General features: G+C 41.3%; 2 protein-coding genes across 24 annotated transcripts in view; one reads left to right on the forward strand and one right to left on the reverse strand.

The window, feature by feature from the left end:
• The window catches only part of ABI3BP (ABI family member 3 binding protein), a 173,591-nt gene extending 172,362 nt beyond the window's left edge, over positions 1–1,229 (forward strand). For all 20 annotated transcript variants that reach the window (XM_064725451.1, XM_064725461.1, XM_064725363.1 and 17 more), the window contains one exon: positions 1–1,229. In XM_064725451.1, coding sequence (XP_064581521.1) covers positions 1–116 — 116 coding nt within the window. In that variant the 3' untranslated portion in view covers positions 117–1,229.
• Positions 1,189–25,040, reverse strand: TFG (trafficking from ER to golgi regulator). 4 transcript variants are annotated; one of them, XM_064725552.1, is made up of 9 exons: positions 24,899–25,040; positions 22,576–22,678; positions 20,688–20,895; positions 14,439–14,522; positions 13,424–13,570; positions 11,794–11,961; positions 9,430–9,570; positions 5,422–5,511; positions 1,189–2,981 (listed from the first exon to the last, which is right to left on the reverse strand). In XM_064725552.1, the coding sequence occupies exons 3-9, from the start codon at positions 20,869–20,871 to the stop codon at positions 2,623–2,625; spliced, it is 1,173 nt and encodes a 390-aa protein (XP_064581622.1). In that variant the 5' UTR covers positions 20,872–20,895; positions 22,576–22,678; positions 24,899–25,040; the 3' UTR covers positions 1,189–2,622. The 4 variants fall into 4 exon arrangements, with proteins under 4 accessions (XP_064581622.1, XP_064581612.1, XP_064581640.1 ...); XM_064725542.1 differs by having other exon boundaries at positions 1,189–2,984; XM_064725570.1 differs by lacking the exon at positions 11,794–11,961 and having other exon boundaries at positions 1,189–2,984.
• Between the last annotated feature and the right edge of the window lie 397 nt (positions 25,041–25,437).

Genomic DNA, 25,437 nt, shown 5'->3' on the forward strand with positions numbered 1-25,437 from the left:
GGTTTTTCAGGGCAGTTCGTCAGGAACCCGTCAAATTTGGGAAGATAGGCGGGGAGACTCAGATCAACTACGTGCGCTGGTACGAGTGTGGCACATCGATACCTGGCAAGTGGTGATGCCACACACAGAGGGTGCCAAGGCCCCGCTGCCCAGCGCAGGCTGCAGGAAGGCAACGCTCACAGGGCTGGCCGATGTGCAAGGCTTGTACCAGTCTAATGCCAATACTGCGTTAACTGTGTAATAGTGTAGGCTGCTTACTGTAGTTATCCAGTGTTACAAATTTGATTTTAGAATTTAAAAAAAAAACAACACAGGCTAGGGACATGTTGTAGGATAATGCATAGGGAAGCTGGCTCCCTATTCTTGAGGTATGGTTTATATGGTATTTTAAAAGATACAGTGTGTATATTATTTATCACGATGTTGTAATAAATGTTTAAGGCACAGATATGCCAGAGTTGGTCATGGAATGCAATGTGCGTTAGTTTTAAATATTCACATGGTCCTGTAATGCAAGTGCCATAAGCTACCCATCCTAATCCATCTGTAACATCTCCCAGTCATAAATTATAGAAAAGATCCTATAATTTTTAATATCCTGCAGCCAGTAAACTTGAAGCACTTTCTTCTTACACGTTCAAACAGTTTATGCTCCTGCCAAAATGCCAGGTAGGTCGCTGTATGTGCAGCTTTAAATGATAAAGTTCAGTGGAGTTTTCTTCCATGTTTGTTTTCAAGTGTTTCAGCCCCAGCCAAAGCCATGTTCAGCCTGTCACCATGGAGTCAGAGCCTGGCAGGGAGGGCTGGTGTTCTCTAATTGAAGTGGACAGGTACATATGTACATGGAAAGAAAAAACAAAGCTGGCCTCCACAGCTGGGGTTTTTCAGGAAAATGTCATTTTCAGAGTCTGACACTTACTGGTTCAAAAGCCAAATGTATGTACTGCGCAAGGGGACTTGAAAAGACAAATGAAAGAGGAAGAAGAATAAACTAGTTATAACAGCATGATCAGGTTTATTTTATTTAAAAAGAAAAATTCTGGTTTAAAACAGTTTTCATTTGGGACAAAGGGGAAATACTGATAACTGAACTTTAAAACTGCTTTACAGTTATTTTGATTAAAACCTCTCCCAAAGCTACTTGTTGTACTGCTTGAACATTTATTAACTAAATAAAGAGATGTAGGTTTTTTTTAAAGGTGTTATTCATTACCTTACTAATGTATTGAAGAAATATGAACCGGAACTACCAGATCTATATAGTAGTCATTTATAGAAAATGCCTTATAAAGTACATTGCAGGTACACTGTACTCCTAATAAAATATTTTTTAATCAAGTGGTTTTTTTCAAGTGTTTTACATGAAAACAAGGCTTAGTTTCTGTGGTAAATGCTGTTGTTCAGAACAAACTGCTTGCTGGAACCAAGCCCCTGTTAAATGGCCTGATGAACATGGGGTGTGTTCAGTCCAAGAGCAGAAATGGGAGGAGGTACAGCCACAGCTTACTGAGTAGCTGTGGGCACAGCACTGTTTAAGGATGCTGAAGGTAGGAATATTTTCACTCAGCTTCCTAATTTGTCTTTAGGAGAGCTCAAGCAGCTTGCCCCAGCTCATTTTTTTATTCCCCGCTTAGTTTTACATATTCCTAGAATCTGCAAAATGGAAAATATTAACTGGGAAAATGTTTTGCTCTCTGCTGCAATGTGGTCTATTGACTTCATTACAGCCCTTGATCTGCTTTTTCTTGGCTCAAAACTGAGTCACTAGGATTGCACTCCCAAGTTCTTCTGGGTGGCAAAGAACCTGTGGGAAGCTGGGTTTTTTTTAAGAGCTCTTTTTTTAAATTACCCATTTGGTTCAAATTTTCAAGTAAAAAATGAATTCTCTCCCACACCTTGTTAAAGCAAAATTGATAAGAGGCTTTAAGATTTTATGGATTGGTTTCTAACTATTTGGTAAAAGAGTCATTTGACAATTAATGACAGCAGATAGCAAAAAACCACCCCGTGATGTGAAACCTCTGTGCAAGTCATCTGCAGTCCCAGCACCTCTCCATTTCCACACCCAGCAATCTGCCTCTCCTCCTACAGACCCCAGCACCGCTGCTCTTCACCACAAAGTCCTTGCACCCAGCATGCACACTGGGCTTAGCATAGTTGTCTTGTGCAGTATTGCCTAACTTCTAAAATCAAGATCAGGCATTTATTAGATTCAGGGTTTTTATTAGTTTTTCCGTGTGAACATTACAATTTATAATACATCATATCTAGTTTGACCTCCAGAATGAATCTAATTTAGTACATCATGGTATTAGTAAGAACAAGCCTGATAAGTGGGCTAAACTTCCAACTAGTATCTTCATATCCCTCAGACAAGGCAAGCTAGAATGTCAATCACTTTACAGACATTTAAGTAGTGTTTTCCAAAAACCACCCAGCCCCAAATTAAACTAGGAAGCGAATACAATTTAAAGCAGGAAAGATTTGGTAATTTCCCTCCCCCAGCAGAATTTAATTAACAGCTATAGTTTTGCCTCATTACAGTTTTGGAATCTCAATTAAAAATTCTGGAGTCTGTCGGGATGGAATCGCACGCGTCAGTCGCTGTCTTCGGGCACCTCCTTAGCGGTAGCCGGGCCCGGGCTGGGTGTAGCCCTGCGGCCCGAACGGGGGACGGCTGCGGGCGTAGGGGTTGGGCCCGCTGGGCGGGGGCGTCATGGTGCTGCCGGGCGGGGGGGTGAAGCCGGGCCGCGGCTGGAAGGTGCCCGGGGCCGCCTGGGAGCCGCTGTAGGCGGCGGGCTGCGAGGCCTGCGTGGTGTAGGGCTGCGGGGGGAAGCTGCCCGGCGCGTACTGCGGCGGCTGCTGCGCCGGCAGCTGCTGCGCCTGCCCCGGGAAGGCGGCGGCCGGGGCCGGGGCGGCCGCCTGGCTGTAGGCCGGGAACTGCTGCGCTTGCTGCGACGGGGGCTGCTGCTGGCTGTAGCCTGCTGGAAAGGCAGAGAGCACGGTGGCGTGAGAGACGCTAAGGAGCCCGGGTGCCTGCACAAAGACCTGCTGTTCCTAATGCTCGCAGCGACAAACGCAAAACGATGCGGGAAGCACAGAAAAGGCAAACCAAGCGTGAACTGCGAGTTTTCCTGCCTCTCACATAAGCGCACGGCCGGGGTTTTGGTGCACACCGCGGCAGCACAGCACACTGACAACAGTTACTATAAGACAGTTTTCCTGTGACTGACAAGAAATAAATTTTAAAAAAGGCAAGTAGTCTTTTACTAAATATCACACACAAAAAATAAAGTCTTCATTGGCAAATGAGGCAAAATTCAATCCTTTTCCCAAATAAAACCTCCAAATTAAACTGTCTTGACAATACTCTCTGGGTTTTATATTAAAAAAAAAAAAAATTGGTGAAATCATAGGTGTTTTCAGTTCCTTAGTGGTAAATATGAAAAGGTTATGTAGAACAAAAACACTTGAGCACAAAACTTCCATTTACACGTCTCAAATTTGATTTTTCTGTATAACACTAGCTTCCAAAGGGAATTTCTCTTCTCAGAAATTTTAAAATGGAACAAAGTCCTTTCATGAAGAAATAGCTACTTTTATCCAACACACCTGCAGCTACTTGCAATGAAACCTCTCCAGTGACTGGAATCCTGTCAGCATTAAACACCAGACACACAAATTATTAAAAGTGCACAGCCCTAAAAGGAAAGAGTAAGGGTAAGAATGCACTGCAGTAAACTCACCTTGAAACTGGGATCAAAATTTACTCATGAGACAAACCTCTGAAGGGTCCATTTTTACACCCATGTATAAATAGCCACACTGTTGCCTAGTAGATCTACAAGAGTGGGAAGGTATCCTGCTCTTGGGGAGACATGGGTTTGAAAGGAGACAATACTCATGAGAACTAAAGCAACACAAACAAAAAGATCCCATGACTCAACATCTCCATCTCTTCTTGACATCTCTGCTGTCAAGAAGTCCTCAAAGAAAACTCTGTTTCTGAAGATATTGTGAACTTAGTTATGACAAACAGAGGTGCCCAGGAGGTTTCTGGTGGCATTTCATTCATACTTGACAATGATGTTGGAAAGCAAAACTCACATTGCACTAGGGTTTTCACAGGAATGTCAGTAAAATAATGGATTAGACAATGGTAGGAGATGTCTAGAAAGCAGATTGGAATTCCTTTGTTTCCCCACTCAGTTTTTAAGCCTAGAGTGTCAGACAGACCCTTCTACTTCCAACAGGCTTGCTACTTCTGAAATTACACCTCAGTACATCTGTCTCTGTATTCTAATTACCAGTGTGGTGGGGAGAAATCTGCAGAGAACAAGATTCCATTTAGACACTCAAACCAATGAGTTCTCCCACAGTGCACAGGAACAAGGTCTGAGGCACAAACCTTCAGTCCATGTATTCTAGAGTTCTTATCCAAGCTAAGCATGGAATTTCTTTGTCAGCTCTGCAAACCCTCTCATCTATATAAAAAGTGATGCACTCCCACTGTGCACCAAGAAAAGGTCACACTGGCTCTGAGTCACTTAATGTGAGTCTTTTGTTTAGTTTAAGGAGGATTTTTTAAAACAAGCAATGATAAATGCTTTGTACCATTTTCTAAAATTGTTAAGCAAAATGCAATTTGTTACAGAATCTACTCTAACAGGTTCATCCCTAAACCTCATGTGGATTATCATTCCTAGCATATACTATGCATTCCTAGATGCCAGCTGCTCCTAAAGGAACTGAAAGTTCTGAGTTCAAGTTTATTTTGGGTTTACACCAAAGCCAGCTTTTCGTATTTCACTGCACATAAACTTCTAGTGCACTAAAATATTCTTCTGCTGAAAGTCAACTGGCACCTTTACTTAAGGCATCAGCAAAATCAAAATCTAAACAAAAAAACCTATCTCTTGAAAGTTTCTCTGGGATTTACAGTATGTCTATTAAGCAAGGATTTACTGAATGACAGCTACAGAGTTTGCACCAGTAAATTTTGCATACAGAGATCATTCTAGACACATGAAATAGGGGCCATCTTTAGACATCTTTGATATTTAAGGAAGCTAAATTGGGATCTTTAGTCACTTACTTGCTAGAATCCCACGACTGCAGAATATAATCCTGAAGGCTGCTCACCCTTCAGGTGATTCATTTTGCCTTTCTAACAAGTCATTCTGCTGATTAGTAACAAGGCCTGCCTTTGGTCACAATCAAGCAGGACTGAACTTTGACTACATACTAACTGTTTTAATAAAACAGCTACAGCACTCTCTTCCTGGCAGTTTCTGAATTGTGCCAGCTCCCATAAGGAACACAGGCACGTGGGCAGCTCAGCACCCTGACTGCCCCACAGGGTCAGGAATGAAGCCTGCCAGCGTGGGGCACTGCAGGAGCTGCTGCTGCAGAGCTGCTTACCTGGGTACTGCACGCCGTACTGCTGCTGGGGCTGAGCCTGCGGCTGCTGAGCAGGGTAACCAGGCTGCTGGTACTGCTGATACATCTGACCTAGGGATTAAAAACGCATTTCGTTGAAGCCCAGTACCCTGGTGCATCACAGTGAACGATACCCTGACAGTCCAACAGCACAGAAACAAACCCAGTGACATCAAAGTACAGATTTTAGTTTCTGAAACACGCTGTTCTGGCTAAATGAAGTTTATCTAAAGAGTTATGTGACGCTTACTATTGCACATTTTCAGAGGCTGCCAGAATCTGCCACCTTAGCTAGCACTGCTCTGGTGGGTAACAGACCAGGAATGTTTAAACATCTTCATAACTGCTCCAGAACTTACACTGTAAATTAAGTACTTCAAAAGTTAAACATGTCCTCAGATTGTCTGTTTAGATTAGCTTTTTAAGACCATTTCTGCAACCAAGTACTGTAAGCAAGTGGTACATTATTTATGCTGACCACATTTTCCAGATAAGACATCCATCTCTTAGCATTGCCAAGTTTTCTTAAGAGACCCAGCAGCCTACACCAGAAGCAAAAATAAAACCATATATTCTTAAGCTTGGTAGTCCAAGCCAATGCTTATTTTTCCTACATTCACTGTTTTCAATTTCTTGGCCAGAAGAGACAGAATATTTGTTTACACAACCTATGGCTCCTGTTGAGGCTTTATGCTTCTGCTGTTTTTCAATCTAGAAAGTCACAGTCAAAGAACAAAATCAATTATCTGCCAAAACTAAAGCTTAGCTGAACTGAAGCAGACATGGAAACTTTACTATTATGAAGTGTTACTGTACTGTTATTCATTCTGCAAAGATCAGCAGACTGTATAAATAGACTGTAAACTCTATGTTCAGAGCTGCACAGAGACAAAAGCAACTTGACTCTGCTCCAAGTTCTCCCAGACAGACCCCTGTCCACAGTGATTTAAAGGAACTCCTAATTTCTTCTTTAATCTGTATTACTTGCAGCTGAAAGTAACAGTATTTTATATTCACACTAAGGTGTTTAGAATACTTTATACAGATGCAGTAACTTAAAATATTATTTGGTGTGCAATTATTGTGGGATGATGAGTGCAAAACACAAGGCTTGAAGGTAATTTAAGCCTGTTAGCTTGATAATTAAGAATCAGAAACTCAGAAAGTTCTCTTTCTGAAGCTCATTTGACATGGGGAAGTTCTGGGAAATAACCAGCAGGCTGCCTATCTTGGGACAGCTCCCCACAAGCTAAAAGAGAGACCACACTGGCACCTGCTGGAAATCCCAGGTAAAGGGATAGTAAAGAAACAGCATGGAGTTTTACCAAAGGTTTCTGAGAAGGCTTGCTGTCTTCTCCAGGGCTGAGGAGTTAGTGAGGAACAGAGAGGTGTTCCAGTGCCATTTAAAAAAATATTCTTAATTTACAGCCATGAATACAGGCAGGGATACTCTGGGCCCTCAGACACAGAGTCTTTTCTTTCCCTGGATTTTTACTCTGAAAAGTAGGTGAGCTACAGCACTGATGTCTGGTTTTGTACTTAGCAGTGCTTATTGCAGTGAAAGTCTGCCAGCATTTACCATTGTTCCTGTGCACTGAAAAAGACTTTTAGTCTGATTCAGAATCCAGACCATTTACATATATTCACACAACATTCTTTTCCCTAGAAGACTATGAAGTGCTTATGGGATGATTTCACATATATTTCAGCAAAGACTAAAAAAGCATCCACATCTGTATATAATTGCTTCTTATGTGTGTTTAGGACTGAATTTAGTGATAGAAAAGCAGAGGCCACAAGACACAGCACTGTGCTAGAACATCTTTGCTGGATTAATTTAATTCAAATTAGTGAATGCTGAAAACTTCTCAATGGAGGCAGCCCTTCAGTAGTATCCACACACAAGTGAGTTGACTGGTTCTTAGGTTGTTACATGTGAATACCAAATCATAATCATGACAGCATTTACTGGCAGAGAAAGCCATTAATAAATAAACCCTGATACACCAGAATGACTGACACATGATTGGCATCACCAGTTTACTTCAATCTTTAAAATACTGTGAAAGTGTGTGGGGGAAGCAGAGCTTGGGGAATTTTGGGCTTTTTATGAAGTGAACTAATAATTTCAAATTAGTTTCAAAACTAGTTTCTAACAGAACCTGCTGTTCACCAGCAGGGCCATTTATGTGAGTCCATCCTGTTGAAAACACAACAATCAAAACCTACTCAAAGTTCTCCCTGGGTTATGGCTTTGTGGGGACAGCACAAGCCCCCACATTACCCCTGGACTGAGGTGCTATCAGACCTCAGTGAAGTATAAAAAACTACTCCATGTTTCAAAGAAAAGTCTTTGAACACTTTGGAATAGAATTGATAATTGCACTTACGTTACCCAGCTTTGGTGAGAGACTGCTGTTTACCACATACACACCACACACAGCATGAGCAATGTATCTCTAATTTCTAATGAACAAGGACAAAAGTTACTTCTGATCTCTTCCCAAAGACTGAACCACAGAGTGAAGAAAATATAATCAATACTTAAAAGATTGCAGTAGCAGTAATAAAAACTACATCAGGCTACAGATCATACCCTTTATAATTAGTACTTGCTGCTACTATATTTTTCTTGACCCAAGTTTAGAAAAATCACTACATCTACTCTGATACATGAGCCTAGAGAACATCTTCTCCCCAAGTAAGATGAAACAAATACTTTTCCCTTTCCCTGGTGTTAGCAGCCATACAGGATTCCAAGCTGGTGCTGCTAGTGCTTTTAAGTGCTTCACTTCTTGGTTTCAATTCCAGTTTAACAGCAACACTTAAAACTTCTTACCTTACTGTATTAAACTGAAGTAAAAAATTAAACTCATAAAATGCAAGTTCAGTAGCTGAGAATATGGTTTCTGAACATTAAGTTTTCTGGCTGCCAATAGAAGAACCTGGAGCCCTTTTTTGCAAAAGTAACTTTTATACATAAACACCAAACTGCTCTATCTTTAAGCCACAAAGATGTCTCTTGCTATGTTATAACACTTGACTAATGAGCAAGAAAAGGCAAAAGCAGCAAAATAAGTGTTTCATAAGCTCCACTTCAACCAGCAGTATTCATATCTCTTTGAATATTACACATAAGTACCAGCTGTTCAAATGCTGTGCTCGATCAAAACTTCCCTTCAGGCAAGGCAATCCAAGTGACTTGGATACTGTGATCACTATCTCACATTTGTCTGAGCATCAGTAAAGCAAGCATCAGGGGGCTCTCACTTGTGCCTACAGCAGCACAGAAACAATTTTATATTATTCTTCATATGGAGGAGGAAGTAACAAAGCAGGTTATTTGACAGACAGTTTAATGCAGAAGTGTGAAGGTCTGAAGGCTCAGTGCACTTAGAGAAAAGCACCAGAAGAAATGATGCCCAAATGTAGGAAACCTCAAAATACATAAATTTTGAGAAGTTAAATTACTTTTTTAATGTCATAGTGCAAACAAAATTGAATGTCAGTGAAGACCTTAACTTTAAAGGAGAGCTAGCTGAGCTCTCAGGAGTTATAAGGAACTACCAGGTATTTAAGATGGTTACAGGGTTTAACTTGACTAGCACAGAGCCATGCACAAAAAGGAAGCAGTGAAATACTAGCTCCAGTCTGTTAGACAGAAATGGTGAGTAAACAAGTTTTAATACATAGTAGACAAGTCCACAAACTGAGCTGAGTGAAAGCTTGACACAACACACAGTGTATGACAAGAGCACAGATGCAAGCAGAAAACAGCACCATGAAAATCCTCTCGTGTTACACCACCCGCCCTTTCAAACGGAGCCACTGCTCCCCCTGCTGTTCCTGTAGGGACCAGCAAGGACAAAAGCTGCTCTGCCTCGGGGCACACATGGATTGGCAGTTTGGTGTCCACTTTGGCTCTGCTAATTCAAGGCAGAATCAGACAAATCCTTCACATCCTGGACAGTAGAAAAGCACGCTGCTTACCTTCCACCTGCCCTGTCTGTGGCTGCGTGCTGGGGTAGGGGGGCTGCTGTGCCTGGACCCCAGGGGGATGGGCTGCAGAAGAGGAGGAAGCGATGCTGTCCGGCGTTCCTGATCGCTCCTCTGCAGGGGCACTGGGCGGTCCTAGAGCAGCAAGAACAAAATACAGTATGTGAAATGAACACCAAGTTGGAATTAAACAATTCTAGTACAAGATCCCTCCCTTGCAATGTTTTTAACGTTTTTTTCCACTTCAGATTTACATGTGTGTCATACCCAAGCTAAAACTAAGGGTATATTTGCACACCTAAACTTTCATCTGAAAATACTGGGAGGGGCAGGCAGAGGGGGCAGAATTTTCCACCTATCTCTAGGTCACTCAGATTTCATTCTTCTGAGGAACCTGACTTATTTGTGAGGTAAAACCCTTCAAGACAGCATATTTTTTTCAACAGCTTCAAGTGTTAACCTTGCACGCACACACACTGAGGAGCAGCCACATTTGGACACAACATGCACTTACCTATTTTTTCTTATCTGGAGGAAAGGCAAAAGGTTGCATGGAGCTATCCAAATGGATTAGCATCTTGCTGTGAAACACATGGACCAGGCCACAAAGTGTTTTACTGCTAGTCAAATAGCATGTGAACAGAAAACCTCCAGAGAGGTGTTAAAATCACACTCCCAGACAAGATATGGCAGGCTTTAGTCTAAAAGCAATTGTCTGCTCTGCTAATTCTGAAAATATTCAAGCTGACACCCAAAGACAGCATGGAAACTGGGAATTCAAATTTTCTCTACATTAGTAAGAAGTTCTGAAACACACATGTGAACAAATAGAATATACGACAATTTAATGCAAAATATTTTGTTAGAAACTAGGGAGTTTAAACCTGGATCTTTTCAGCTGTATGAATGCTAAGAGATACTACTTTCAAATTTAAGCACAAGTACTAGAACTGCTGCCAATACATCTGCAATTTTAAGATAGATATATTTACACATGATAAATATGCATCCAACAAGTCCCTGATTGTGTTTTCATGTTAACCTTATTAGGGGAAAATTAATTAAATCTGCCTACTGCTTGATTTGCATTTATATACATAACTGCAGGATTACAGCTTTAGAAATGGGATTTCTTATACCCTGCTTAAATGGTCCTCTGTGGAATTTTTTGGACATTCAAAGAATGGTCAAGTAATTTCCCTCTCTCAGAAGAATTATGGAGACACAAATATTGAAGTATCACTGATCAAAACCACTCATTCAAAAAATAACTCAAATTTTCTGCCAGTTATGCTTCACTTGCTATTGCTTACTTGTTCAGCTAGCCCACTGCAAGTTTTCATCTGGTTTGTGAAAGAACCATGCTGTGACAATACCCCAAATGTGGCAAGGAGGAAGAGATCACACAACAGGCCTGGTCCACAGACCTGTACCTCATATGAAGTCAGCCACTGTCTGTGGGTACAACTTTAGATACTGCACACAGTAGTGCAGATCTATTACTCCCCACTTTTGCCATGGCATGCATACTGGAGAATGACCTCCAGTTCCTACTGGTTTGCTCACCTGTATCATTACTTCACACACCATATAAACTCACTTGCTCTGGACATGAGAGTACACAGCAAATCCTGTTACCTAACAGCAGTCCCATTCTCATGTTTCAATGAACCACTAAACCTTGCCAGGACTCCACAGGTTGTGTGCAAAATCACTTCCCTAAGTTCTGCATCACACTCCTAATCACATTCAACACTGCTTTTCTAGCTTCAGTTACCCTGTCTCAAGTTGACAGCATTCATTTAGTGTAGTCAGTTTCCATATGTTTAGCATTCTATTACTAGGGCCAGCAGTCCTTCAGCTCTTCAAAAATAAATGTAATTCAGACAAGTATGTTATTCCTTTCTGTCAACAGTAAAAACATTGATTCTATTTACTTCTAAAATGAAACAGAGAAAAGGTGGGATCATACAACACATTCTGAATGACCCAAAGAGCAGAAGCACAAGCCAAGAACATGAACTGCAAGATCAAACCTTAAAGCAGAGAGCAGTGAGTTCTACTATCATTGACAGATACCAATTAAGTTAGTCCACACAACAGTTTTTAAATGAAGCCATTTTGTACTCTAAGCTAAAACACAATGCTAAAATCAACAGCAGCACTTCAATATTTTGTACACAAAAGTTAGCACATAGACACAACACCTTAACATAGCAAGTTTTAGAATTCTGAAGACACAGTGAACACAGAACACAGCTTAATACATCCAACATACAAATGCTTTGTGACAAATCAAAACTGGAGCAATTGATTATGAACAGGTTTAGCTTTCCTTTTCACCAGCCACGTCCTTACCTGACACCTGATCATCTGTCAAGCCAAAGGCTGACATGACATTCTTGCTGATTTCATCCTGGTTCTTTAGCGGATCGAATGCAGACATGCTCGCTGCTATAACTTGAGTGGATGGCTTAACATTAGCGTCAGCAGCAGCAGGCTTTTCGTCCCTACCATCTACAGCATCTACAAAGCAAAACGCGCGGTTACCAGCTCTCCAGAACTGAGACACCAGCACACACACACACTGCACCGCAGCAATCGCAACACCGCACGCACGGCCGGGGGCTCCACAATGCAACTCTGGGAATGTGCACCTTGGGATAGCTGTGAATAACCACTGAGGGATCTCAAACTGGGAGGAATCACACAGCTTGGGTTTCTTTCACACTTACTTAAAGATACACTAACACTGTGGACTATCAATACCATATATGATAGGCACAAAGCTCCTGCTTCAAACAAATGAACTGGCCACAAAGAATCCAAAATCAGGAAAACATACATCATAGTTCCAACTTATGGTGTTTTATCATCTGCAGTTTCTGGTTTGTACTCCACCTTTCTCCACTAATCTTTCCTAAGCTGACAGGTGAAGTTGAGCTCTTTGCAACTATACACATAGCTGAATTGCTCAGAAATGCCTTACCTAAGAGTTACACATTTTCTGTTAAAAGCAAACAACTACAAATAGATACAGACTGGCTAGTTTTGTTTACACTTTTAGATCATCACTCTAAGCTCCTTCCAAGTAGTTTTTAACCAGAATCCATGGTATTCCACTGAAATTACAAATTGCATGAATTGCAGGAACAGGGCTGGGATTTTTTTAAGCAACAAAACCATGAAAGGTCAAAGTCCAAATACAAAAGCAGCATTTCCTAAAAGGCAGGCTGATGTTCTCAGTTCACCTCTTTACTCAGAGCACTGTACTTCATGGCTTTGTGTCATTATTTTCTGTGTCTAGCTTACCTAAACTCTGTAGTTAAGCACACAGAGATACAGTACAAATTTTGCATTTGCAGTACAGCTGCCCTAAGCTAGGGGATCAATGCCTCAAAACTGTGAGAATAAGACTTTCTTTCCCATTTTGCCCTCCCCCAAAAATCCTTTCCCACCCCTACCTGCACCCTCGTGCTGCTTACCCTGAGACAGCTCTGATGCTGGTCTGAGCGCAAAATGTGTGGTTTCAATTTCCTAACCTGGCAAAAAAAGTGGATATAATTTTTGCTGAATTCACTTCTTACTGTTTTAGTGAATCAAACTTGCTTAGCAACACAAGATAAGCACCAGAGCTAGCCCAAAGTAAGCAGAGGGACTACTCAACTGCGAGCAAGAACTCTTCAGCAACAACAAACTATTAATTTGGCTAAAAGCCCTCAAAAGACATTGCTGGAGTTCACAGGTGTTAGTTACAGTGTTCTCATACATTGCAACAAAACCTCGGATTCTGAAGTTTCATTCCTAAGTTAGTTCAGGGCTTTACTCTAGGTACATCAAACCAAAATTCTGTCTCTGAAATAACTAAAGCATTAGAAGTTAAGTTCTGGGCCATCAAGCAACAATTAAAAATGATCCATATTTCACTTTGTTAAACAGCACACCACTCTGCAAATCAAAGCAAACAGCTCTTTGCCAGGCTGCCTACCACTCTCAGGCAGGTTAGTGGAGAGCCCTGGTTCCGCTGGCGGCTCTAAACAGTCCAGCAAACGATTGACTTTATTGCGAAGTTCTATCAGCTCCCGGCGCAGGTACTTCACCTGGTTGGATTCTAGGGGTCTTGGTTGGCCATTCACTGCAAAACAGCAATTAGATCAACTTAACACTGTAGGAACATCCACTTTAAGATGACCAAAAAAATTCCAACTTTTACTTGCTTGTAGCATCATCATCCTTTGCCAAGTTTAAAGTGACAGAGTTCAGTCCACACAGAGAACTCCTTCTAGAGCTTACTGTTCCTTTAATATAATCTCACTTCAGGAAAAGCTAAAAAGTATCAAAATCCACAGTAAGTGTCTGCATTGTTTACTCATTTCCCTGAATATACTCTGACTGATGCAGTGGCTCTGGAAAGTGTCCCTTCAGAACTAACACAGCCCACACAACACTGCTGCAATTCATAAATAAGGTCAGTGTCCAACTTAAAGGCTTGGAACTACGTGCTAAGTTATCTATGGTAGTAAAGAACTTTTGCACAAAAGCTAAATGATAAACATTAACATCTATTCAACTCCAAACAGGTAACACCAGTTTGGAGCAGTGCACCATTGTGAGATAAAGTGCCAGCTTCGAATGCTCATGCACCTCTGAAGAAAACCCCACAAATGCTATAGTGGAAGAGAACATGGAAAAGGGCCCTAAGGAAGAAAGAACCACTGATCACATATATATGCACACATGCCAAATACTTTAATGCTTTTTACACTTTGAGCAAGTGTAAAAAAGCAGTAGTTTCCATTTCCATTAAGTTTGGAAGTTTCATGAAAAACATCAAGAAAACAGGTATTATGTATTAACTCAGCAATACCAACTTACTGATTGCATTTTCTTCACCTTCTGAGGTGACAAATCAAAGTACTTTGTACCTCTCAGTGAAGTCCACTGTCTGAATTTTAATAAATATTATTTAAAAGAAATAGAAAAACACAGTATTCTATACTTACCAAACAATGTCAGCTTAAGTATCCTACTGCATTGAATTGCAAAGGAGAGATCTGAGCTATCAAAAATTGTTATAAGATCTCCATCTGAAAAGAACAAGAAAGAGTTACATTAAAATCACAGCCTATGACTACTGAGTTTCACATCAGGACAGAAATGTTCCTTCATTACTCAAAAATAACCTTCCTATTTGATTGCAAATTCACTAGAAAAAATGTTTATTATTTCAGTGCAAGAATCAGTGTGCAGAGAAATTGTGCACAGAAGGTAAGACAGAAGCATGAATGGCTCCAAAAGGGAGTCTTCTGACATTAGCCCTTTGATGTTCCATATAGTTCATCATTCTTTTATGTTTCCATTCAGGATGAAATATTAGAGCTAAGAGGTCATGAAGTCCAACACCAGGAAGAATGATGCTACCAGTTATAAATGAAATGCCAACACCAAGTGGCTCCAGAACCGTGCTGTTCATGAACAGACAAGAGTCAGATAAATGGCACAAGCCAAACCCAACTCAATTTTTAAAAACCAAAAGAAAATTTCAAATGTCTATAACGCTTCCTCAAGTATATATTCAGAACATGAGTTGCAAGACTATTATCATTCCCTTGCTGAAAAACAAAGTTCCTATGTAGAAGTGAATAGTAAAGATCTCTCTCAGCTTTAACTCACAAATAAGTATGAAGACATGAAGATGCCAAAATAGTTAGCAGAAAACTTCTCTCAAACAGGAATTTTACACAAGTCACAACTCTTAGGCATGGATTTCTTCCATGTCACATGTCAGAGGATCCTAATGAATTTGCACATTGCCATCTGTCCCAGGAACTATATTAGAACTGGATGGGATCATTTATTCTTAAGATACAAAGGGCTATGCACAAAGCACTGATCGCCTGTAATCATAATAACCCCCAAAAGAGATACCAAATTCCCATTAAGTGTGGTCTCTCACGATTTTTAAGTTGAGTCAAGGAAAGCTATCTTTGCTTACTCAACAAAATCACAACTAAAACAAGACTTTGGCAGGACAGATTTTCTGGTGTTTAACACATTCAACAGGTTATTCATAGGTTAAATGAACCCAAGCTAAGCAGTGCAAAGGAAAGAGTGAGAGCACATTATCAGGGAAATGTGTACTGGCACAAGGGATAGCAGGAACACTTCCTGCCTGAGCAGTTTCATAACTGAGGTGAAACACCACCCAGTGAAGTTTCACCTCCAAAAGCAAGTGTTTAGATAAATGCCACAGAGCTTGGAACAAAGCCAACTCCAGGCTGCCCAGGCTCCTCCACAAAACATTGTAGCAAGGAGGCTCTGTGGACCAACACAGGATGGTGTTTTCAATTACAGATCACTGCCTAAAAATTCTGTGTACATAAATTCCTCACACATTGGTGACAAGGGCAAACTGTATCTAAGTTATGGTTAAAAATTCAAAGAAATTAATGCTTCAGTATGAATAGTAATAAAACACATGATACCAAGTAGAAAACAGCTCAGAATTTGAAGAACTACATATTCTAATTTTGTCATCCCTGACTACAAGTAACACCTCTGCAAAGGAAGGTTTTCTTAAGTACTATTAGTGACACCTCACAGCGCCTGTCAGTCTCCAAAGAAGGTGCTTTCTAGCAAAATGAAGTTATAAATACTAATAAAGTGATGGCATATAAAATAATTTTCAAGTTTTCCTGAAAGAAATAGTGTTGCCTCCCAAGTTTTTTTTTTTATGTCCTGTTTTCACTTTCACAATCTCAAAAGACATCTGTTGATAGCAGTACCAATCAGGGATTCTCTGAGTAGAGACTGGAAAGGGCTCCAAACCCCACCAGGCAGCCTGTTCCAGTGACACACTGCCCTCCTGGCCATAACTCATGCTCAGCCTCTCAAACTGCAATTTCTGGCTGCTGCCATCTGGTGCTACTGCAAATTGCTCCCATTCAATGGTCACACTGCACTCAGTGGTCACAATGCTCACATTGCAACTCCCTTTCCCCTGGTTGTGCCCTCAGCCCCCTCTGCAGCACAGTGAATGAGCCCGGCTCCCTCCAATGCTCCCACCTGCACAAAGCCCCTCCCTGTCCTCAGCACACCCTGCCAGACCCCTCTGCAGCTTTTCCACGTCCTGTCCTGGAGTGCACACATTCAAAGTGAGCACAGACACGCAGCCTCCCTGGTGCCATCTCACCAGTGCCAGGAAGAGGAGGCTCAGTGTCCCTGTTTGCCATTATGATCCAGAACAGGACTTGGACAATCAGACTTTATCAAAGTGAAACAGTAAAGGGGGTGTGATGAGGTGTGTGCTCCCTCCAACTCAACACTTTCTCTAGCTTTCAATAACCTTTCCTAAATGCTGATACCAAAACCCATCAGTGTCTTAACACAAAGCCCTTCTATTCCTCAGTATCATGGTACCACAATAAATTATAATTACTTCTCTTAGCAATCCACAACATTGGCAAAGCATCCTTTGATGCTCTTCTGTCATACCAGCCAACAGATTCACTGCCTGAACAAAGATGCATGTTCTGAACACTCTATCCTGCACATCAATACACATGGCTTACATGGATTAATGTCACCCAAAAGAACTGGGATCATTCCATCCTCATTCTCCCTCACTTATTTTAACCTTTAGGTTGAAGGCATTAAGAATAATGAACAAATTTTCTATTAGCAATTTTTTTTGTTAGCAGGAAAAAAAAAAGGCTGAGAAGTACCAAGTACAGAATCCTGTTAGATGCATAAAGTCAGTTTTATGATTCCTATTTACAGCCATCAAATTATTATCCAAGTAGAGTATAATCTAGAATTCATAAGGTATATGTCAAGCCATAGAAGTCTCTGACAATTTAAGTATATTAGATATATCAAAAAAACTCTTCATCTTAAGGAATGCCAATGAAGGTTAATTCCTGTTACCATGACACAGATAGAATTACACAATGTTAATTATTTTCTGTGGAAAAATAAAACAGACTTTCCTTTATTTTCCCTTCCAATCTTGTTATTTTAGGAATTTATCTTTCTCATTTTTACAAGGGACACTGCTTTCCCTCTCTACAATATCCCAGGTACCACGTTCTCTGCTATGCCAATTCTAACTTTTTTCTTTCCATAAATAAGTGGCTCCCTTAAACTAACCACTGGGCTGCACAGTATTTCAGCATTAATGCTGCATCACCATGATGTGTTCATGACATTAGAAATCTGACTCATTCCTTCACCCTGCCAGCTGTTTCCTCATCTACTAAGCTTCATTATCTATCAGGCTTATCCACCCTTTTATTTCTCATTTAGTCCATTTTTGAAAAAACAAAAACAAACCACAAAACCCTACACAATCAAAAAACCCCACTACATCAAAATGTAGCTTTCCTTCACTCTAGTAAATTTACCAAAGGCTGAGATTACTGACTAGCACAGCAGCTTGAATACATGCAGGATGAGTAAACAATCTTCTATTACAAGGTAATGAAGAGCAAGAGCAAAAAGGCCAATCTCACATTACACCCTGTTTTAAATTCAAGCATAACTTAAAAAAAAGTAAAATTCCTGTTATTGGCTCCATAGGGCCTTTTAGCAAGTGTAACTCAGTTACATGGTTTGTTTAAGATGCAATTTTACTCTTTGATTCACACAAATTCACTGCTGACAGTCCTCATTAGTTTGTTTGGGGCTGAGGTTTTTTAGCTGACAGTGGGTTATGTGTGTTCAAGAACTTTAAATAGCACATGAAAATTGTTTCACATCTAGCAGAGCAATTTCCTTAGCTCAGGAGTTTGAAAGCTTGAAGATAAAACTTGACTTCACAAAGCAGCATTCAACCTGAGGTTTCTTTTCTCTGGTAATTAATAAAAGCACCACATAACCTAAATATAATGTAGGAGTATGGAGGGGCACATGAAACATCCTTGAGCACTGAAAGACTGCATATGAATTCAGAGAAGACACAGCTGGAGGTTATGGAAGAAGTGGGCATTGTTAGACCAGTTTAAGGTATCTCCTCATAACAGATCCAGACAAGCATTCCTGCAGGTCTGCAGGGATAAAGAACAAAACAGAAATTGCTACAATGTATATATTATTATATCTATTATATACATTATCCAATGTATCTAATGACTGAAGTGGATTTAAAGAACAATCTTAGCTTAGCTGAAATGAAGTTTGGATGTAATAGCTCTCATATAATAATTAAACTGAATCCTTGTTAACCTTTTCCTTGGTCTCTCACAACTCTGATAGCAAGAACATTTATTTGTTTAGAGTGGTGATGATCAGCTGCCACACAGCTTACAGCAGTGGTGATCAGCCAGCATAGCACACACTGAAATCACAGGGAGTAGCAGTACATTCTGTGTGGTGGGTTACCCACCAAAGCCACTCCATCACTCCCCTCCACAAGTGGCCAGGACAGAGAACAAAGCACAAGACATGAGATAAGAACAGGGAAAGATCACAAATCAATTACCCTCGTGGGCAAAACAGACTCAACCTGGGGAGATAACTGAATTTATTACCAGTCAAAATCAAAGCAGGATAATTCACCTTTCAACCCCTCCTTCCTCCCTAGTGGTGCAGAGGCACAGGGAACGAAGGTTATGGTTCCTCTGCTGCAGCCTGGGGTCCCTCCCATGGGAGAGTCCTCCACAAACTTCTCCAATGTGACTGCATCCTGGAGCAATTCCTGCCCCTCCTTCTCCACTGACCTTTTTGTCTGCAGAGCTATTCCTCTCATGGAGTCTTGCTCCTCTCTGCTCTGGCCAAAACTACATCTTGTGCCATAACTTTTTTTCCCCTTTTAAATATGCTACCACAGAGGCATTACCACTATGTCTGACTGATTTAGCCTTGGCCAGCAGCATGCCTGTCCTGGAGCTGCCTGGCTTTGGCCTCCCCTGCAGCCCCGCACTACCAAAACCTGGCCATGCAAACCAAATACAATTCTGAGACAAACAAAACTAAAAGTGAAAGCAGGAAGTGTCTAGACTGTGAAAGACAACCAAAGAATGAAACTGCAATTACTGTCTCCATCATACATCATTATCTTATTTTGAATAAAACAGAGTAGTATACACCAAAACCCCCAAATGACCATACTTAAAGCATGGGTAAGAATGCAAAAAAAACCAAAGTAACTAACTTGATTTAATCTAATGAAAAAGCATTCCATCTCCTTTCATGTTTCTCATTTCAGAATGAAAAAAATGTGGTAAGAGGGAAAACAAAACAACCACAAATCCACTGAACTCCTTCTAACTAAAGATCAAAACCCAAAATATTGGTCAAGACCCAAGACATACACTACTTACAATTTTGATAAGCAGCATCTCAAAAACTTCATGAACCTCAAAAAAAGGTCTCAGGCTTATTCAAAGTGAAATTTTATTGCTTAGATACATGAACAAAAGCTGACATTACAGGCAGCACTAAAGTTTCCTAGGGCTATAAAGAGAAATGAATCTGAATGCTTCAGTAACATGGCACTTTTTACTGTGCAACAGCATAATCATCAGTCTTCAAGAGACTTTGGATTTTATCACTTCATTCCAAGTTTCATTTTATGTTGTTCCAAATTAAGTAACTTATCCATGCCCCATTGACATTCAAAGAGGAAAAGCTCTCCAATCATAACTTTCTGTCTGTATGCATCTCAAAGGCTCATTCACTCCTCATTCTGGGGAACTCCTTAAGGTTATGTTTGTTTTAACACTAATGATCAATATTTTCTTTGGAACAACCAATGTGCAACAGATTCAAATGGTCCCAGAGAGGAAACATGACTTTTAATGCATTATTTCAAGTTAAAATTATTTTTCTAATCTTTACTGATGGACAAAAACAATCAAGAATTACTACCATCTAGATCAAGATTTCAGGCTTATAAGAACTTGTGTTAGGTCATACATGCTTATTCTCTTTACACCTTGAAAACCACTGAAAACTCAAAAAAAAAAGATTAAATGAATGATCAGAATGCAACAGCAAAAAGTGCATGTTCCCAGAGAAAAACTGAGGAAATATTTCAGGAAAGAAATGGAGAAAATGCTGTTAAGAGAGCATAAGAGGAGATAATGAAACACAGTTTCTACTGTCTGACCAAAAAGATTTCACAAGAAATCACTTGCATTTGCCTGTGACATTGGACAATTCTAAAAGGTGAATGGCAAAGTTTCTATCCACTGATAAACCAGATCAGAGCAAGAATAGCCAATTAAACCTCAACAGCAGTAATTAAACCTTACCTTCATCTTTATATTTTATTGTGACTTCATCATTGCTCAGGAGTTTTCCTCTAAAAACTCTTTGCATCATTAGCACCAATTCATCATAGGTGATATCTTCATTATGAATAGGGATTCTCCTGATATCCTCCCCAAGCTGAGCTTTGATGATCAGCTTCCCACTTAAGTCCAGCTGCCCATTCATGGTGGACTCCTTGTCACCTCAGACCTGTTAGCAGCAAAACATTAAGAACATTTCAGAAAATAACTGTTAGTTATTGTAATCTATCTGATGACAGTTCTGAAGCTTTACATTATCCCCTAATTTGATTATTTTTACATGCCCCTCCCTTTATGAAAAAGAACAAATGGCTTTTTTTTTTCATTTAAGAAAAGACTGCCAGAACAAATATGTCAAAGATTTCAGGCTCTAAGGTAGCTTTACTAAGGGGATCAAGCTGAATCATGCATGATTTTCTAAACAAAAGTGCAGAGCTAAACATTGGTTTTATCACATGGATGATCAGAACTCACTGAGGGCTCCTCTCAGGAAAGGAAGATATCCAATTTTTTAATTTTTGAAAACTTTGATTGGGATACTTTAACCAATATTTTAGACTTTTAAATGCAGCTCAAGAGACCACACATTAGCTACTCATTGGGCTCAACACATGGTCACAACAGTCTGTTACTCTCAGTGTTTTAAGAGGTGAAAAACTGCTCCAACTGAGTATCCATTTTGTGTCCTAGCAGCACACAGCATATACTTCTATTATATCTTTAACATTTTAGTTAAGAAAATTTAAGCATTACCACTTTGTATTAAGCATCTCTCATTTAAAAACAAAAAGGCTTTACATTTAAAAATCTGAAACTACAGTGAAGTTACTCAAAAAACAGGAGTAAGAGGGAAAAAAAAAAAAAACACAAAAATGAGATTCAGGTAGTTAGTCAAATGTCCCCTCCTATTTTCACTGTTTGGGACAGGGCCAAAACAATAGATCAAGAATGAGGATCAATTAAAGAAATCTTTAATTGATCTTTAATTGATCTTTAATTGATTTTAAAGGATCAATTAACGAAATCTCAACATTTGAAATACAAATACTGGACATCTTAAACCATAGGCAGTCCATATGCAACTCAAGATTTCTGAAGCCACATGCAGGCAAGTACATTGTTCATTCTCTTGCACAAGAAGAACTCTCAGAGACATGCAACTGTTTTTCTTTTACCTTAAAGAATGTTATAACACAGTGCCCCATGAGAAAAATTAATTTTGCTATAGTCAGTCTATTTTTGAAGTATTGCACTGAAAATTCTCTCCTACCAGAAACAAGACAATCAGCTAAAGCCTTTAGTACATTCCTTGATGTACCTCTATATATTTAACTATTTTTTTAGTGACAATATTTTGCATTAAAAAGGTGGAGTATAATGCCATCTTTAGACTGCAATTAAATTTCTGGGGGTGTTGGTAATTAACTTAACACAAAGCAAAGATTTCAGGCAAAGGCCTTTGTTTAGCCCAAAAAGATACAAGCAATTATTGATCAAAACTCTTCTCATCACATGTAAGAAGAGGCAGGTGGATACAGCCCAACTGCAGGGAAAAGGGACCAGGATTTAACACAGCCACCTTGCTGCTGAGGCACTGTGATCAAACTGAGAGGTTTATAGTATTGGTAATGCTCACTAATGCATTATTCAGCTTTTGCAACAGAGGAGTCTTGACTGCAGGCACATCAACCCAACCTAATTAACTCTAAATTACATTTAAGAGCATAGGGTTTTGCACAAGTTGGTTGGTTGTTGTGATTTTTTCTTTATTTAAGCATTAAAAAATAAAACAGTATCGACCCACAGATTTTCTTCAATCTGCTTTCCAAAAATATTCATTTATCATTACCTTGTCTGTTTAGTGCTGCTGGATTATGGGACAGTTTTCCCACCTCACTGCAGGGCAGAGTTAGGATAAGTCGCCATGCACTGTCAATGCAGGGAACAGGAAGCTGCATCAGAAAATAAAATAAACATATTTACAGTCACACTTCCCCAGAATGCCACCTTTCACATCAATCTTTCACTTTAGAACATCTTAGTGAATACACCCAATATAAAAAGCCCTCGCTTTATCCATAATGTAACAAACAGATTTACACTTTGGAGTATTGGAGAATTTGCATTCATCTAAAAGAGATCTCTAACAAGACTTCTAATTTTGTAATAAAATATTTTAATTTTTTTTTAATTTTCTAGTGGCATGTAGGAATTCCTAGCAGTAACGTATTCCTTTCCAGGACTAAGAGCAAGAGATGATTTAGCACACAGAACAGGCCACCAGGGAACACCCCTGGCTCCTCCCTTTTGACCCCATGGGTGCACCCTCCTGGCAACTCCTCTCTTTCACACGCACAGCCAACTCCAACAATCCATAATCTGATTTTTAGATAATTCACTCCTAACCAGAGGAAAAAAGTAGGTTCTCCTTTATTCACATAAAGCTGGGCTTCCCAGCTCTCCTGTTTCAGCTCATCTGGACGTTAAGTGGAACACACAGGATGAAGAGAGAGAGCTAGCAAACCCCAGAAAAGACACAAAGCCACTCTCTGGATCTCAAAGGCTGGCAGCTGCTCCCCTCATCCTGGGTAGGAAATGCTCCCCCTGCAAAGGGCTGTGCCTGCTCCTGACAGTGAGACTGCTGTGACACACCGAGCAGGGGAACAGGAAGAGACTGCTTCTCTGATGCCTCACTCACACTTTATGAAATAAGTAAGGCAGGAGAACCAAAGAGTTCATTTAGCCACCCCCTCACCTTGTTTAAGTGTAAGACTTGGGCACTGGTTTTGCTTCTTCAGCATTACAGTATTTGCTACTCAGGAACTGTTAACAGTAATAACTGAACCTCATCTCTAAGTCCTAAACATTCACACATTTTGGTGGACACAGCTGAACTCCTGTGGCCTTTCAACAGATAGAATGTATCGTTCATTTCTTTGTGCAAGAAAGGAGTTACTGTAATGCCTTATTTACCCACATTACCCACAGAAACCTGCTGTACATCTCTGACTACGAAAAGGTAGCAGGAGAATAAATGCACTTTTTTTGGTCTAGCTGTTCTCCCTTCTGCTTTAAGGTGCCCAGATTTAAAGACACAGATTCTAAACAGTGCAGTTGCTTGATACTGTTACAGAAAACTATGTTAAATACTCAAATTGCTGAATTACACAGCACTAAAGCTTTTTCCTTCACTGTGACAAAGCTGAATGGATGACTCCATTGAAAGAGTTCTACAGAGAACACATCCAGAATGCACACTAATGAGCTTTTTAAGAAAATCAGTGTCTACTTTCCTGGGGCAGGGAGGAAGCAACCGAACATTTACGTCTCCATCTTTCAGCCTACAGGCTGCTTTCCATAAGAACCACACTGACATCTTTCTAACCTTCCTGGTGTACCTCTTGCATTTTGCAGGTACAGACTTTTCCTCCCCTCCCGGCTCCCTTTCCATTCACATCATGCACTAATCTAGGTGGTGCATGTGGACAGGGATTGCCCAATCTAGGCCAGTCACTTCAGGATCCCCTCTAAAACCAGCATCTCATGACCACGTTGCATTTCACTACCCTTTCTGCGCAGCAGCAGAGAAAAACAGAGAAAACAAGGGAGGGACAGACACTCCTGCTTTAATTTTTTCTGATCAAAACAGGGTTCAGGATTAGAGTGACGCCGACAGAAACACGAGCAAGCAGGAGTGCCTCCCAAACGCCACCCGAGAGAGAGCCATGAGTATTCCCAAGGCAGGCGGGGGGTGACGCGAGGGAGCAGAAGGGAGAAGAGCTCTTTTCGGGTTTCTCAGTTCCCATTCGGGCAGGCCCGGCCCAAAGGGGAACAGAAATCGCAGCCAACGCCTGCCTGGCAGTGAGGAGCCGGCAGCTCTCGTGGCTGGGTGCCCCAGGAAGCAGGGGCCGAGCAGGGGCAGGGATCCCGGGCTCTCCCTCCCCGGGCCCAGGAGGCCGCGGCCGCTCTCCGCCTCCCTCAGCCGCGCCCGGGGGGACGCCAGGGGTCTCCCGGCCCCTCCGCCAGGGGCCGCGTCGCCCCTAGCACCGGGAAACGATGGGGCCGGGAGGAGGGGGCGGTCGGCTCGCCCCAAACCCAAAGCTGCCCCTCTCTCCCTCCTTCCCGCCGCTTCCACACGCGGCTGCTCCCGGGAGCAGCCCCGGCTCTCTTACTCTGGTTTCTCCGCCGTCCCACCGGTGCAGCCCCCCCGTCCAGCCCCGGGCACGGCCGCCACCGCCCGTACGTGGCAGGGCAGAGAGAAGGGGCCGGAGCGAGGCCGGGCCTGCGCGAGCCGCGCGCGCGTGCGCGCTGTGCCGCGCGGGGCCCGGCCCCCTGCCGGCCGACATGGCGGCTCGTCATCGGCAGCTGTGCCACCTCAGCGCTGCCGCAGCGGGGCCGAGCTCTGACAGAGGGCTTCTTTCGAAATACGAGCTTCGGCCTTCGTAAGCTGGCGGTGCTCAGATAAAAAACGGGCCGTAAAATTCCCCTGTACTTGTTAGACTTGCTAGACACCCGCACACAGGAGTTATTCATCGTTGAATGGTCACATTACTCTGGTAGCCGCACACACCCTCACACCCTCGCCCTCTCCCACGCTCCCACACTCCCCTGTCTCGCATTCAGAGCTTGTCCCCTCTAATATATGTTATAAAGTAATTCATGCTTAAGGGAAGAATGTATAAAATAAAAACTGTAAAAAGAATCTAACAAC

The sequence above is a fragment of the Zonotrichia leucophrys genome, chromosome 1 (genome assembly GCF_028769735.1).
Source record: "Zonotrichia leucophrys gambelii isolate GWCS_2022_RI chromosome 1, RI_Zleu_2.0, whole genome shotgun sequence".
Lineage (NCBI taxonomy): Eukaryota > Metazoa > Chordata > Aves > Passeriformes > Passerellidae > Zonotrichia > Zonotrichia leucophrys.

Excerpts from the sequence above, each read along its gene's own strand:
- TFG (XM_064725542.1), bottom strand. The coding sequence starts at position 20,871 with ATGAATGGGCAGCTGGACTTAAGTGGGAAGCTGATCATCAAAGCTCAG. Across the intron at positions 11,962-13,423 it reads CACTAACCTGCCTGAGAGTG|ATGCTGTAGATGGTAGGGAC; the intron begins GTAGGCAGCCTG and ends TTTGCTTTGTAG. Across the intron at positions 9,571-11,793 it reads GACAGATGATCAGGTGTCAG|GACCGCCCAGTGCCCCTGCA; the intron begins GTAAGGACGTGG and ends TTGCTGCTCTAG.